Consider the following 17441-nt stretch of genomic DNA (forward strand, 5'->3'; position numbering starts at 1 on the left):
TTTTTATCATTTCTGCTAGGTGTCACTACCGCTCATTGTCATTTTAGCTGTAAGTTTTTTTGGGAAAATTTAAGTGGAAGCCTCGCGTGCCAGCCTAAAATTTAAATTCCCGCCAATTCTGACATCCTGTCATCACCCAGACGTCAAACTTTTCTCATGTGTTTTCTACTTTAATTATTATCATTAATTAATTAATTAATTAATTAATAATAATACTAAAATCAAATTCAAAATAATAATAATAATAATTTTAAAAGAATTAATCAAAAATATTTGAATTCAAAAATAAAAAAAGTATTTTTAAATTTGAGGTTATTTTAAATTCTCATAAAATAAATAAATAAATTAATTTGTAAAATAATAATAATTTTAATTAATGTGTTAATTAAATAATTAAAATGCCGGAAATTAAAATAAATAATATAGTTGTTAATTTTCCATTTGAACCTTATGATGTACAAAAGACTTATATGTCAAAAGTTATCGAATGTTTACAAAATAAAAAACATGGAGTACTTGAGTCACCTACAGGTAATTTTAATTAATTAATTAATTTAATTAAGTTAATTTTAAATAAATGAATTCATTTTTTAGGAACTGGTAAAACTTTGTGTCTCTTATGTTCATCACTGAGCTGGTTGATGACAAAGAAAGCGCATCTGCAGGCGCAGATGCTCGTCGGGGCTGTGGAGAATCCAGAGTTCGGCGGTAAATTTTTTGAAAAATTAAAAAAAGACTTGGAAATGGCAAGTGGAGGCGGGAGTGCTGATGGAGAAGGAAGTGAAGGAGGTGGAGGTGGAGGGGTAGGAAAAGGCCAAGGGTTCGGGTGGTCGCAGCCGAAGATCATTTACGCCTCGCGGACTCACTCGCAGCTGACTCAGGTGATGGGCGAGTTGAAGAGGACGAGCTTCAAGCATTTGAAGGTCGCAGTTATTGGGTCCAGGGACCAGTTGTGTATTCACCCGGAGATTTCGAAGGAGAGCAACTCGGCTGATAAAATTCATCTGTGTCAGGCCAAAGTTAGGACTCGCTCGTGCATGTATTATAATAATGTGGAAAACAGGTGAGTTTTTATGAATTTTTTTTAGCTTATTTAGAATCGGGAAGTGATTTCATGAAGTTTGAGTACCCACATCACTAGGTTTTGATAACTTTAAATTTTGAGCTATTATTAATTTTTTAAAATAATCATGCATCAATTTTTTCGAATTTCGGTGGATACTCTGAGATTCAGGCCGTGATTTTATGAAGTTTGAGTACCCACATCAATATATTTAAATTACGTCTTGACTATCCATTAAAATGTCAACTCATAAATTTTCCAGAAAAGAAGAAGCGATTTTTAAAGACACAATCTGCGACATCGAAGACCTAGTGAAAGCGGGAACAAAATTCAAATGCTGCCCCTACTTCATGGCCAAGGAGCTGAAACAATCTGCAGACATAACCTTCATGCCTTACAACTACCTCCTGGACGCTAAAACCCGTCGCTCTCAAGCCATCGACCTCCAGAACCACATAATCCTCCTCGACGAGGCGCACAACGTCGAAAAAACCTGCGAAGAATCAGCGTCCCTCCAGATCTCCAGCACAGACATCGCTCTCTGCATCGACGAGATCTCTTCAGTAATGAAGCGCCTGCTCGAAGAAGAAGAATCTCCCGAAATTGGGTTCGACAACGACAAGGAAGCGCAGAAAGACTTCACCGCCGACGACCTCTGCCTCCTGAAGAGCATCTTCCTCGCCCTAGAGTCTGCCATCGACGCCCTGGTCATCAAAGAACCCAACGGTGACACTTACCCCGGCTCATTCATTTTCGAACTCCTCGAGTCGGCGGAACTAACCTCCAAAGAACTCCAGGTCGCCGAAAAACTCGACAAGATCGTCCTCTGGCTCTCCACGACCTCTACGTCGCCCTTCGCCCGAGCAGGTCGCGCGCTCCAGAAGTTTTCTGACTTCATCCGCACAGTCTTTACCAGCTCCTCGTCCTCAATGTCTCGTCACCGTGAGCGAATCCGCGAATGCTACAAGATCTTCATCACACCCGAGCCCACCAAGTCCAAGAAAGACGGCTGGAACGCTACCAAACCCGTCAACCAATCAGCTAAATTAATCAGCTACTGGTGCTTCAGCCCCGGGTTCGGGATGCGTCAACTCCTGGAGCTCGGTGTCCATTCCATCATCCTGACCAGCGGAACCCTTTCGCCCTTGAAGCCCTTCATCTCTGAACTCGGCATCCCCATCGATGTCCAGCTGGAGAACCCCCACATCGTCGCGACCAAGCAAATCAGCATCGGGGTCCTGGGCCAGGGTCCCGACGGCCATCCTCTAAACTCTTCCTTCAACACCAGGAACGACCCTAAGTACATCTCCAGCCTCGGCAGAACCATCTTCAACTTCAGCTGCCTAATTCCCCATGGACTCCTGGTCTTCTTCCCCTCGTATCCGATCATGAAGAAGTGCTGCGACGACTGGCAGCAAACCGGCCTCTGGAGTACCATCTGCGCCAAGAAGCCCGTCTTCGTCGAGCCTCAGGGTAAGGACACATTCAATGCCATTATCAATGACTATTATGCTAAGATTAGGGACCCAGCAGCCCGGGGCGCCATTTTTCTTGCGGTCTGTAGAGGAAAGGTCAGTGAAGGTCTCGACTTTTCTGATAACTACGGCCGCGCTGTGTTGGTAACTGGTCTACCTTATCCACCGATGATGGACCCTAGGGTCCTGCTAAAGCAGAAATATCTAGACGAAGTCAGGGTCAAAAACAAGGGGGGTCTTACTGGCGCCCAGTGGTACCAATTAGAGGCCTCCCGCGCAGTTAATCAGGCAGTGGGAAGAATCATTCGACATATTGGTGATTTTGGCGCCATTATTTTGTGCGACTGTAGGTTTAATGGCGCCCAATTTAAAGAACATTTGTCCAAGTGGTTGAAGCCCTATGTCAAAAATTACAGTAATTTTGGGATGGTGACCAGAGAGTTGAGGGATTTTTTCAAAAATGTCGGGGTCTGTGTACGAAACGAGCGCGAAATATCGACAGTCGACAGGCTACCGACTGTTGGTAGGTTACCGGTGGTCGGTACATCCGGTGTCGGTACAGCAGCGAAGGTTGGGAGGAGTAAGGGTGAGGTCAGGGAGGAAAATGTCGATCTGAAAGCTTACAAAAGTGAGGGAGTGGATAAAAGTGATAAGGGCACGATTAATTTTGTGACCAGCAAGGTTAAGGGCAACTGGAGTGGGAGAAGCTGGGAGGCTACTAAAGAAGAGGGCGACTCTGTTGCTAAAAAAAGGAAACTTAAGATACAGAAATTTGAAGTCAATTATTTGGAGGCTGATAACTCAGATGGTAAAATCGAATCGGCGGTCGGTAAAACAGATTTTAGTGGCGGGAAGGGAAATTTTGGAGGTGAGAGTGGGGGTAGAGGGGAAAGTGGGGGGTCTGGAGGGCACGCAGAGGCGGGGAGTGTCGTTAAGAAAGAAAAATTTGAAAATTTGGCGGGAAATTCAAATGGGAAAGTGGAAAAAAATGATGATAAGAAATCCATTGGACAGAAATATTTGAAAAGTGTGAAAAAATCTTTGACGAAAGAAAATTTTCAAATCTTTGCTAAAATTATTGAGAGTTATCGCGCTCGAGGTAATTTTGATGAGTTGTGTAAAACATTGGAAAAATTATTTTTGGAATGTGGGGAGGAAAAACAAGACTTGTTTGTGGGATTTAAGACTTTTTTGAAAAAACAGCATATTGAAGAGTTTGATAATTATTGTAAGCGTTTGTAGTTGTGATAAATATTTTTTATTATTTATAAAATATATGTTTATAATATTAATAAAGGAAATACGTGATTATTTTTTATGAAAATTTAGGCGTCCATTATTGCGTTGTCATGATTGATGGAGCCGAGAGTCGATTTTCGGTTTGAGATTTCGGTGGCGACGATTTCTTGGTAATATTCCCCGAAGACGCTGCGATTGTGGGCGACTATTATAAAGAATCGGGCGGCTATCGAGGCAAGCTCTTCTTGGAGAGAAGAAAGACCTGGGGGCACTTGAGTTGGCACTGCGTTTTGGGATAAAATTATTTTTTCGAGGAATTGCCGGATTCTTAGATCTGAAAAAAATAATTTGTTAGAATTTTTTCTTTCAATGATCGAACTTCGATATATCGAACAAATTTTAAAATCGATTTATGAAGTATTCTATTCTAAGACCTCTTTGATAATCAATTGTTCAGAATTCGATATATCGAAAATATTTTCGAAATCGATTGTTGTAAATCGATTAATCGATTTGTTGTAGATCGATTGTTAGTGTATTTCTTACATAAATTATTTTAATAATCGATTTTTTAAAATTCGATACATTCAAAGTATTTTAAAAATCGAGATATCGATTCTTGAATTTCGAGATATCGATTCAAACTTCGAGTTCGTTATTGACAAATTTAATTTAAAAATGGATTAATTGTAGTGCGACATTCGAGATATCGATATTATATAAATCGATACATCGAGATTCGATTAATCGATTGTAACCTCGAGATATCGATTGTAACTTCGAGTTCCAGTTATTGATAAATTTTATGTGAAAATCGATTAATCAAAGTTCGAGATATCGATATCATATTAATCGATAAATCGAGATTCGATTAATCGATTGTAACCTCGAGGTATCGATTGTAACTTCGAGTTTCAGTTATTGATATATTTCATTTGAAAATCGATTAATCGAAGTTCGAGATATCGATATATATAAATCGATATATCGAAATGAATTTTCAAAATGAAATTTTATACTCACTAACGAGTGATCGAATTTTATGATCTTCATTTGTTAATTCCATAATTTGTCGTTCTAAAATCGATTCTGTTTCTTTATCTAATTCTTTATTATGAATTTCCTTCAATATAACATTTATATCTTCTTTTATTTGAATTACCACATTAGGCATTATTTTTTCTAATTCTCTGAAAAAAAAATTCACGATCATTTTATTTCATTATTCTTACAAATTTCCACTGAAAGAAAATTTTTAAAGATCGTTCATACTTATTAGAATGGACAGTATCCAAAATAACATCCAGATGTTGCTTAACATTTTTCTTAAATTTATCAACATCTTGCATTAAACCACCGACTGTACTGCCGCAAATCAACAGTATCGATCCAATAATAGTCAATCTATTTATTTTATCTCGTAATTCTAATAATCGTCCCTGATCTAGCATCAGCGTCTAAAACAAAAACTATAATTATTCAAAATATAACTCCTAAAAATTTTTTTAACAAAAAATGAGTCTCATATTTCTGTAGTACACGTAATTCCGCGTAGAATGAGTACCCACAACACTATACTCAAATCAAAAATTAATTTAATGATTATATTAATTAATTAAACCGCGAAATGACATTTCAAAACTTTTTTTTTCAAACATAGTGATGTGGGTACTTAAACAAGAGGAAATCCAGTCACAAGTTCAGTCTCGAAGTCAAAAATAAAAAAAAAATTAAAAAAAAAAAATCCAAATTTTTGAGTTAAAATTTTTTGAATCCAAACATAGTGATGTGGGTACTCAAACTACAGGGAATTACTTCAAAAACACATTAGTACTAAAAAAATTTCTAAAAATACCTCAGCTTCCGGACAAGAGTCCCAGTTAAGCAGATCCAAGTACGCTTCCGCTAGCAAATAATGTGTAACTTGCTTGAGCCCATTGACATCATTAGCACCCTCTATTTTTTTATCATCTAAATGCTTGAGTAGCCACCTCCTAGTATATTGCAACCCATCAGCCTGTATTTCCAAAAACTGGGCGAATTTTTTCTTCTCATATTCAATACTCGAGGCGACAATGTTCGGTCGCATCATCGTGATTGTAAAATTAGCAAGGTCTAATTTCATCAGCTGCAGGGTCTCCATTATTCCCTTGAACGTGTCGACAATGTCAGTACATTCTAATAATTCCCGTATTTTTTCATCGCGCACTGGCGCGCATATTTTGCTCATTAAATTTAAAACATAATGAGAGTAGTGAGTAAAATTCAAAACTCCTTTTTCCGCTTGTTGTTTTATCAGATCAATGTCTAAAATTTCACGTAAATTTTCACGAATTTTTTTATGATGAGGTAAAACTAAATCTTCCAGAGTCTAGAAATTAAAAAAAAAAATTAATAAAAATATTTTAATTTTTAAAAATAATTAATTACCTCGCGTATTTCGCGCAATAGCACCAGCGCTTGAGTGTAATCTGGTGGGTCATCATTCAACTGCTGCTTTAGTAAATTCCAAAACGCATTGTGCATAATTTCCTTGACTTTCTTTTGTAATTTCTTGGTCTTGGTTCCGTTGTCATCTTGACCCTCATCTTCATTTTCGTAGCCATTTATATCGTTGCTGAATAACGCAGGGTCTAATTTGAAATTTTTATCAACGGCTATCTCGTGTGCCAGCGCCATATTTGTCATTCCATTTGCAGCGTTTATTATTTCGTCAAGTGATACAAACTTTGGCGGAGATGCTCCTGTTAGAAAATTTGCTGACCACTGCCTAATATAATTAATCATACATTTGCATATATATGAGCACATATTATGATAGAGAATTTGATTCCCTTTAAAATGAGTACCCACATGCCATATTTATATTTTATATTTTTCATTGTAATATATATACAGTAAATATATGTATATATATATTGTATGTGTGTCTATATTATGATTGAAAATTCAAAGCCCTTCAAAATGAATACCCACAAGCTATACTTATTTTCAATTTTTATTTTCGTTATATACATATATATTTATTAATATATATATATGATATAAATTATTCGAAATAAATATGACATGTGGGTACTCATTTTAAAGGGCATTGAATTCTCGACCATAATATGTATACAAATATATACATACATCTATATTTATATATATATATATATATATATATATAAATATGTATATATATATATATATATATATATATATATATATATATATATATATATATATAAATATACCAATACACATTTTTTTGTTCATATTCTAGTAGAGAATTTGATATACTTTGAAATGAGTACCCACATGCTATATCTATTTCAAATAATCAAAACTATATATTAATAAACATATATATATCTAAATATATGTTGAAAAAAAAGTTGAAAATAAATATAGCTTGTGGGTACTCATTTTAAAGGTCTTGTTATTCTCTATTATAATATGAGGTCATGCATATGACATATATAATATATATACACATATATTCTCAATTTCCTTAAAATATACTCCAAAGTTAAAAAAAAATTGTTAGTAGCAAGTAAATTTATAATAAATATAAAGGCTGGGTCTCTTACATAAAAAAAATTCATATTTGTATTATCAATTACCTCTCTTTGTTGTTATCATCATTAGATTTATTGATTCCTGATGACGATGGACTTGGGTCACTATTTTTATCCTCCATTTTTAAATAAATAGATAACAATAATTGATCTTCCAATCACTGGAAAAAATATATGATTAAATTTATTAGTCGACGTTTTATGTACGACGTAATTTAACGAAATGATCAGTCGCAGATTTATTGTCTCTATTTAATCCTTTTGGAAGATGACTCATTTAAGAGACATGACCTTTAACTTTATTTTGTAAAATAAAATCCTTGTTATGTCCTTTTATAAACAATCAAGGATTTCAATTATTATTATTATTATTTGAAATTTTCTTTGTCTCTTTAAACTTCCGTACTTAAAAAAAAAAAAAATTCGAAAATTAATTTTTTAAAATTTGAAACTTACCTTTAATTTATTTATTTTTAATTGATAAATTTGAATATATTTTTTAACAATTAATATATAAGTATATATATATATATATTTTTTATATAATTTTGGAAACGATTAATTTATATTCGAATTTTCATGACAATAAAATTCATTAGAAAAATTGTTGGAAAAAAAAAATAAAATAATTAATAAATAAAATAAAAAATACTAGATAATTTAATAATAAACGGCGTCATATTTCAATTTATTATCACAAATGTACACAAATGGTTATATGTTGATGAGAACAGCTGTTTATTTTAGATATACTGTTATTATTGCGAGATCAGTAGCTGCTGCCGCCGTAAGAACGATTTTAAAAATTGGCGGGAAAATTTGAAATTTAAAAGTTTGTTAATTTGAAAATCATTCGCGCGTTGCGTGTAAAGGTGATGTCATTTTGGTGTGTTCGGACCCTTCACCCCAGGGTACTTCGACGATTTTTTCGCACACGAAATTAACATTAATTTCCATTAATTAATGATCGATTTGAAATACTAAGAATTTTTTTACTTAAATTTTACTTTCGTCAATACACTGATAATTAATACATTTTTTTTTAAATTGGTAATTCACCTTTTTTCTACTAATTAAATTTAATGATGAATTGAAATTTTCCCGGGTATATTGTAAGTGCACCAGTGCACCGGGCGGGGAATCCGAACAGACCAATAAAGTGGAATTTGAAAAATTTGTGTGTGGAGATGGATAGAGAATTTGATGCCCTTTAAAATGAGTACCCACAACCTATAGTTATTTTTAATAATTTACTTTATGTATATTCATATATAAATATATATATATATATATATATATATATATATATATAAATATTTTGATGATGGTGAAATATATATGGCATGTGGGTACTCATTTGAAAGAGCGTAAAATTTCCCATTCACTTATGTACTAAAGTATAGAATTTTTGGTACATATATTTATGTATATATTTTAAATATATATGAATTTTCCAAATTTAAAATAAGTATAGCTTGTGGGTACTCGTTTAAAAGGCCTTTGAATGCTCCATTCATTTATGAACCAATATACATTTTTTCATATATGTATATATTTATATATGTGTATAAATTTTGAAAATTCAAAAAAAAATCCAGCATGTGGGTACTCATTTGAAAGGACATTAAATTTTCTACTCTTTACCCACGTAAATATATAAATATATATACAAAAGTAATAAAAAATTCATTAACGTCATTTTTATTACAATGGCGTCACTAAAGATGTCACTAGTAGTAACAAAAAAAATAAATGAAAAAAATTCAAGATTTAGAGGAAGACATTAAAGACAATATATTGACTCACTACCCACGCAAACAGTCTATCACTAATTACTACCGAGTTCATGAATGAAATAATCTATAAATAAATTTTTTTTCTCCATTTTGCAAAACAAATTTATTCACAATAATAAAAAATAAAAAAACTAAATTTTGACCTTCGCATTTTTCAAATTTACAAAAGTCTGAAGTTTTGAATGGCGTAGCAATTTTTTTTAATTCCAAAATTTTTTGATAATGAATTTTGAGGAACCGCGATTTTTTTTTTTTTTTTTTTTTTTTTTTTTTTTTTTATTTAGTAATTAATTACTTTAATAGAGACACTAGAAGTACATTTGAGTTAACAATAGTTAACAATATAATCAACTAATTAAATGCTTGATTATTTAATTCAACAACACACAACAAACTCAATGAAACCTTGACACCTTCGGCGACCTTGAGATAAAAATTACCTTCAAACATCAATTACCCCCCACTCCATACGCTTAAAAAACTGTTAAACTTCAAACGATTTAATAAATATAAAAAAAAATTTATATATAAATTCAATTTAAACTTTAAATTAAAATTACTTGTAAACTATTAAATCTACATAATAAACCAATTGATCTTTTTTTGTAGCAAATTTAATCCTCTACAATTTTCATTCTAACTAAAAAAGTGATAGGACTGCTCATTAAAAAGTTACACTCCCATAAACAATTATCTATTTTTTTTCCCTACGGAATTTATTTTGGGTTCTGATAAAAATAGCAATATCTCGAAAAGCATAGATTTTTTGACATTGGTTGTGCAGAGATAATTTTTAGAGCATTCAATTTTCTTAATAATGAGTACTAACAACACCCAATTACTTCAATTACTATTCACAAATTCATTGATTAATAAAAAATTTGTAGAATTTTTCAATAGATATTTTTGCACCCAGCATTTAAGCAACGATATCTTGAAAACTATTGATTTTATGGAATTTTTCTAAGACACAAAATTTGTAGGGCATAAAATTCCCTTTTCAATGAGCACTAACAAACTCTAATTACTTCAATTATTCTTTACAATATTTCCAATTAATCAAAATATGTTCAAATTTCCTTGAAAATTATAATCTATTAAAAATCGCATTATCTCAAAAACTAACAATTTTTCGAAAATTTTCTAAGATACAAAATTTGTAGATCACAAAATTCTCTTTCCAATGACCATATCATCAATTAATTTATCTTCAATATTCTTCGAAATATAAGCTATTAATCATAAAAACTCCAAAAATTGAATTAATAATTACTTTGATTAATGAATATATATGTATGTATATGTATATGTATATGTATATATTTTAACTTGTCGACGTCACTATCCACTTTGAGTGCAAGGGCAATGAGGAGGAATGGGTTTGCATATATCTATACAAATATATATATATATATATATATATATGTATATGTTAAAAGAGAAGATGAATAGACGTAGAGTAGGGTAAAATGAGGAGGTTGAGAGTGCAAGGTTTAGGGTAGGACGCAGCTCGCAGGAGCAGTAATATCGATCTCAATGGATTTAAACCCTCAACACAAAACTCACTCTCTACTGAGTCTCAGTATCTCAGTATGTCTATATTACAGTCTGTTAGTGTGTCACTATTTGCATCAACTTGCTCTAAATATCGTCATTTTAATTCATAGTCAAGTAGTTTTCGTTCATTATTAGTGACAATAATAATAATAATAATAATTAGTAATTTTTATTTGGATATCTTATTGAAAAAATATCAGATGATAAATAAATATAAGATAGATAACTTAAAAAAAAATATTTTGTGATTTAACGCATTGGTGACGGGAGTGAAAGTGAATGATGATAAAAAATCAGTTATTTTGCATTTAATTTGGGAGGGAAATATCGAAGGTAATTTTTTAGAAATTAGTTTCTTTTTTTTTTAAGGGGTGGGGGTGGTTTTGGGAGATTTTAAAGTCGGGGGTTGGTAGGCAGAGATAAGATTGAGATGAGGAGAGAAAAATAATACTTTTATTGAGATGTAATTTCGGGGGTGGTTTTGGAAATTGTTATTGTGGGGGTGGTTTTCACCCCGGGGCACTTGGGATTGATTATTGTAGTGAGATGTGAGTTGGAAAAGAAATTTACAGCCGGTTCTTGTGCCTAGTGATGGGATTGGTGATATTGTTCCCGGTGGGTGCTCTCGGATTTCGAGTTTTTGTGCTCTAGGGGTTGGTTAATGAGTGGAGTTTTTTTAAATTCTGTGGGATTGATGTTCGGAGTAGTGGACTGTGTTGAAAAAATTTTTGTTCGACGGTTTTTGGCCAAATGCTTCGGATTTTGGTTTTTCTGGAAGAAGGGTTCCTTTGAATTACGTGGTTTCTTTTGGGAAAAGGGTTAATATCCAAAAGGGTTGAATCAAATTTCGGTCGGATTGATGTTCGGAGCAATAGACTCTGTGAGAAAAATGCCAATTTGTCGGTTTTTGACCAAATGCTTCGATTTTGCGTTTTTCTGAAAGAAGGGTTCCTTTGAATTTCGTAGTTTCTTTTGGAGAAAGGGTCGAAATTTAAAAGGGTTAAATAAAAATTCAGTCGGATTGATGTTCGGAGCAATAGACTCTGCGAGAAAAATGCCAATTTGTCGGTTTTTGACCAAATGCTTTGATTTTGCGTTTTTCTGACAGAAGGGTTCCTTTAAAATTTTAGGTGTTTTGGGTTCAAATTTCGGTTTTCATCGTAAAAATAAATGGTGATTGTTAGTTTTCATTGTAAAATCAAGGTTACAATAAGAATTGATTAGTTTTGTAAACAAAGTCTACGAAAATTTACCTATCATTCAAAATCACGAATTCGGATTTTTGAGGTTTTGGTAAATTAGGTCAATTTCCACTGCGGAAAGACGTTCAAATCGATTGTGTTAATAGAAAACGAAGTAACCAAAGTGTTTACTAACAATATTAATATAAATTTATAAAAATCGATTTCTCACTATATTCCATTAATAGATTTTCATTTTAAGCTTTGAAATTCCTTCAGCCGCAAATTAGGGTACTTATCACACAAAATACTCATTCGCTCAATAAATTTTATCAACAATTACATTTTTCTCTTATGGCTCAGGTCAAAATTTCCAATTTTCTTGAAAAAGGTTGCAGTGAAAATTTCAAAGGGTTAAATATTTAAATTAAAAAAAAATTAATCGAGTGTGAATGAGTGTTGCCGTTATTAGTGAAGGTGATAATGACTATCTAAAATGTCTAGGTCAAGGGAAAACCATTACCATCTCCTACATAATCATAATTCTCCTTCAAGAATTTTTTTATTTTTTTTTTTTTCATAAAAAATAAATATTATTGCATAACATATTATATCATAAGTGTATTAAAAAAAATTATTGAAATTTTATTAATCTAAAATTTTAATAATTTATATATTTATTGTACTCATATAAATTTTTATCAAATTATAGGTGACATGAAAATTTAATTTAAAATAAAAATCGATTGTGACAAATATATTATAATTAGTGATAGTTAATAATGAAACGACGAAGAGTGTAAACAAATGTTTATTAATAAAAATAACAATAAATTAATTAATTAATTAATAAATATATAAGTGAATCAATGAATAGGAAAATTTGAAATAATATGAGAATGGAAGACTCATCACCAAGAATACGTCCTTATCTTGAGTGTTGGGATGTGAGTACAAAAAAAAATTATATGTATATATATATATATATATATATATATATATATATATATATATATATATTTGAGTGGATGAATAGATAGAGAATTTGATGCCCTTCAGAATGAGTACCCACATGAAGAGGTTATCTTATATATATTAGAAGATTTATATATATATGAAATAATAACACAAATGTATGAGACAAAAATATAAAAAATAAATAGGGCTTGTGGGTACTCATTTAAAAGGGCATCAAAAACTGAGTTCAGCCATATATATATATTTGTGTTTTGGTGATATTTTTCTAGGAAACACAAGACAAGTTACAGAACGAGGATAAATATTCAGTAGCGAATAGTCAAGCGCCATTGCAGGATGGCGAAGATGAACATCCAGAGCGTGGAACCTGGACGGGAAAGTTTGATTTTTTATTGTCATTGCTCGGTTACAGCGTGGGACTGGGGAACGTTTGGCGGTTTCCGTACTTATGTTACTCGAATGGTGGTGGCGCGTTTTTGTTACCTTTTACAGTTATGTTGATTATCGCAGGATTACCTTTAATGTTTATGGAGTTATCGTTAGGTAAAAATAAAATCTTTTATCATTTCAAATTTATTTTCCCTTTACGTAAATGTAACACTCATATTTTTGCCCGTAACTATTTTTCTAGCCATCATATTTTTAAAATTCATGCCGCAATATCTTCCTGTTGCCTAAACACAGACCCCAAGCCCTTTAACTATAAAAAAATTTTATTTCAGGTCAATATGCAAGTTTAGGTCCCGTAGCAGCTTACAAGCGATTTTCACCCCTACTTCGTGGTCTAGGCTACGGAATGGTTCTAGTCAGCTCAATAGTAATGCTCTACTATAATTTAATAATTGCCTGGACACTTTACTACATTTTTGCCTCCGTAATCGGTAATTTTAATTGATTAATCGCTTCCATAACCTAAAAATTAAAAAAGTTACATAAATGTAATAGATCTAAAATTTAATTTAGGTGGTAGTAAAGTTCCCTGGAGTGATTGCGCGCCAGAATGGAGTACCGAAGACTGTATTGATCCTCAGAAATCCGAAGATTGTATTAATAATAATAATACTTATTACAAACGTGAATGTTTAAATTCAACTCAAATGTCGGCGATGAATTTGACTGTCGATAATATTACGTCCGCGTTAAGGCGCCCACCTGCTGAAGAATATTTCGAGTAAATTTTTGAAATATTAATTACTTAATTACCTGATCAATCGATTGATTAATCAATGAATCATTTAATAGCCTGATTAATCCATTTATTATTCAATTAATCGTTCAATTAACCCATTAATCGACTTATTAACCAACCAATTAACGACTCCATAAATCAATCGAACAGCTGATTCGTTAATTAAAGTCAATTAATCGATTAATCAATTAATTGATTGATTAATCAATTAACCCCTTTATTAATGAACTTTAATTAATTAATAAACTAATAAATCGAAAAACAATAGGTCGATTAATCACTTCGTCGGATTATTAATCGATTAATTAGCATGCGGACCAATGAACTGATAAATTAATTGATTAATCAGAGCGTTAATGATTGAATTGAGTCAATAGTAGATTTGTCAGCCTATTAATCGATTAATTAAGCAGTCAATTTAGTAATTAATCCGTTAATTGTCCAATTAATTGAGCCATTAATTGATTAATCAGCGTATTAATTGATTTATTAGTCCGTTAATCGATTAATTGAGCCATTAATTAATTGATTAATTTATTAATTGATTAACTGAGGCATAAATTTTTAATTAATATTGATTTTAGAAATAATGTACTGGGAATTAGCGAAGGAATTGAATTTACTGGAACAATTAGAACTCCAATGGCGGCTTGTTTATTACTCGCCTGGTTAATTGTGTTCCTTTGTTTGAGCAAAGGAGTCCAAAGTTCTGGAAAAGTTGTTTACTTTACTGCACTTTTTCCTTATGTGGTTCTGGTAAGTCTTTTTAGAAACAGCCTGATTAAAAAAATATTGTTTATTTTAATGTTTTATATCCCTGACTGCAGATCGCGCTATTTGTCCGCGGGATAATGCTGCCTGGAGCTGACGAGGGCATTTTGTATTACTTGACACCCGATTGGCGGCGCTTGGCATCTGCAAAAGTCTGGGGCGACGCAGCAGTACAGATTTTTTTTGCCCTTAGTCCGGCTTGGGGTGGATTAATCACACTCAGCTCGTACAACAAATTCGATAATAATTGTTACAAGGACTCTCTGATAGTAGCAGTCAGTAATATTGGAACATCATTTTTTGCGGGACTAGTCATTTTTTCAGTTATCGGATTTCTTGCGCACGAATTAAATGTCCCTGTGGCCTCGGTCGTTGACCAGGGCGCTGGACTAGCATTCATTGTCTACCCAGAGGTAAGGATCTTATCAAAAAAAATTTTGATTTGTACCATTGAATTCGTGATCAAATTTCCGAGAGTTTGAGTACCCACATGACCATATTCTGACCATTAACCATTTTGGGCCCAATTTAACCAGTCCATGACCATCTCACCCAAACCTATCGATGTGGGTACTCTATCTACTCGCCGTTGCCTCACTTACACGACTCTACACTCCGTTTTATCCCAAAGAAATATCAGCCTCCAAAATAACCACGTTTCAGGTCGTAGCTCGTTTGCCAATAGCGCCAATTTGGTCCCTGCTGTTTTTCGTCATGCTTCTAACTCTAGGCTTGGACTCACAATTCGCGCTGATGGAAACTGTGACTACTGCCATATTGGACGGGATTCCCGCGCTACGTAATTTCAAAGTGTGGGTCGTTTTGGCCGTTTCCATTTTTGGTTACTGCGGTGGCATAATTTTTACTACTAACGTAAGCTCTATCGTATTTCTCATCTTAGAATATTTTATCTAATATATGCAATTTTTTAGGCGGGAATGTATTGGCTCCAATTAATGGACAAGTACGCAGCTAATTGGTCAGTTCTACTAATCGCAATAACAGAATGTATTTTAGTAGCATGGGTCTACGGTGCAGATCGTTTCCTAGATGACGTTCAGCTCATGATTGGTCCACGTAGTAAATGTTGGAAATTTTTCTGGAAATGGATGTGGAAGGTCGTGACCCCAGCGGCGTTATTTTTTATTTTGTTCTTTAATTGGGTCGAATATGAGCCTCTCACTTACGGGACTTACATTTATCCAAAATGGGCAGATGTCGTAGGATGGCTCGTTGGTCTATACCCAGTTTGTGTCATTATAGTGCTGGCACTCGTAAGTAAAACAGAAAAAAAACATCATTAATTAGATAAATTTTATTAACGAGTTTTTTTTTAGTTCCAATTGAGGAAACCGAAACGAAGAGCTTACGACGACGATGACGACTTCGATGATCCCAAGACTTCAACAAGCTCTGAAACTGTACGAGGATATCCAGACAGTGTTTGGGGACGGGCGAGAATGCTCTTACAGCCAACAGCTGATTGGAAACCGGCTTCACAGAATTCTGTTACTCCTTCTAGGACTCTAACTAACCCCCACTCTTTAGGTAAGTAAATTTTTATCTAAAGAAATTATAATTTATTATCATGAGCCGATAAAAAAATTTGATCAGTCGGTATCAGATTTTAATGCTGATAAAAACAGTTTACTTGGTCGGTATTAAAATCTTAAGGCCGGCTAAAAAAATTTCTATGAATTAGGCGTAAATTAGCCACGAAAGAATTACAAGTCGGTAATCAGATAAACGGGCCGATAAAACAGTTGACTTGGTCGGTAGTGATGTCTTAAAGTTAATAAAATAGATCTGTATTCAATTTGAATCATGTGATAAAAAAACATTTCAATATATCGGCGACAAGGTTTTACTGTCGGTAATAAAATTCTCGTAGCCGATAAAACAGTTTTTACTTGCGTTATATTCTTTGGTTATGAAATTACTTAAGAAAATAATGTGTTTTGTATTCAAGGCCAACATGGTTATGAATCAGTACACGATACAATAATTCTCGTTAATGGACAGCCGGTAATACAGCCGCCATCTTCAAAATTACCTGGCCCGTCAATTTTAAAAAACTCAAGCAAAGTTGACTTAATAACATCTCAGCAAGTCTGATCTACAGTCCAGATCTTCTCTACCCACCTTCGGTACTTTTCTGTTTTACCGGCAGTCGGCAACTAAACGAATAGTGGTATGTAATAAAATACTAAACATGATAAATTATTGTCCGTGTATTTTGCTCATTAGATTTAAACAAAAAATTATTGAAAACTTATATATATATATATATATATATATATATATATATATATATATATATATATATATATATATATATATATATATAATTACAAATAGACATGCTGTGTAGATGTTAGTTTATTGTTCTGAAAATTAACGAACTATAGACTTATTTTTTTGAATTTTTTTTACAATAAATATTTTAAAGAGGTTGTATTTAATAAATGTCAATATATATAAATACCTCTTGCTTATAAAAATGCCGATGGACTGTAAATATAGTTTTATTGAGAAAAAATATTAATAATAATAATAATGATAATTTAAAGAATATATATTTATTTTATTATATTGAAAAAAATATATATATATACGAGCTCATTTGTAT

At 32.6% G+C, this 17441-nt stretch overlaps 3 protein-coding genes across 3 annotated transcripts; 2 read left to right on the top strand and 1 right to left on the bottom strand.

The window, feature by feature from the left end:
- The first annotated feature begins 86 nt into the window (after positions 1-86).
- Positions 87-3780, top strand: LOC103574604 (regulator of telomere elongation helicase 1 homolog). Its single transcript, XM_008554090.2, has 3 exons — positions 87-531; positions 595-1063; positions 1326-3780. Exons 1-3 carry the CDS (start codon positions 399-401, stop codon positions 3778-3780), a joined length of 3057 nt encoding a protein of 1018 aa, XP_008552312.1. The 5' UTR covers positions 87-398.
- Positions 3781-8051, bottom strand: LOC103574606 (T-complex protein 11-like protein 1). The gene is made up of 7 exons (XM_014439528.2): positions 7797-8051; positions 7386-7501; positions 6208-6547; positions 5633-6148; positions 5050-5234; positions 4801-4967; positions 3781-4111 (listed from the first exon to the last, which is right to left on the bottom strand). The coding sequence occupies exons 2-7, from the start codon at positions 7460-7462 to the stop codon at positions 3864-3866; spliced, it is 1533 nt and encodes a 510-aa protein (XP_014295014.1). The 5' UTR covers positions 7463-7501; positions 7797-8051; the 3' UTR covers positions 3781-3863.
- A 2652-nt stretch (positions 8052-10703) lies between these two features.
- On the top strand, positions 10704-17032 carry LOC103580008 (sodium- and chloride-dependent glycine transporter 1). The gene is made up of 11 exons (XM_014439526.2): positions 10704-11026; positions 12587-12821; positions 13122-13395; positions 13575-13733; positions 13816-14023; positions 14626-14797; positions 14869-15225; positions 15476-15685; positions 15745-16086; positions 16150-16360; positions 16782-17032. The coding sequence occupies exons 2-11, from the start codon at positions 12768-12770 to the stop codon at positions 16925-16927; spliced, it is 2133 nt and encodes a 710-aa protein (XP_014295012.1). The 5' UTR covers positions 10704-11026; positions 12587-12767; the 3' UTR covers positions 16928-17032.
- Positions 17033-17441: the final 409 nt, after the last annotated feature.

This window comes from Microplitis demolitor, chromosome 4 (genome assembly GCF_026212275.2).
Source record: "Microplitis demolitor isolate Queensland-Clemson2020A chromosome 4, iyMicDemo2.1a, whole genome shotgun sequence".
NCBI classification, from domain to species: Eukaryota; Metazoa; Arthropoda; class Insecta; order Hymenoptera; family Braconidae; genus Microplitis; species Microplitis demolitor.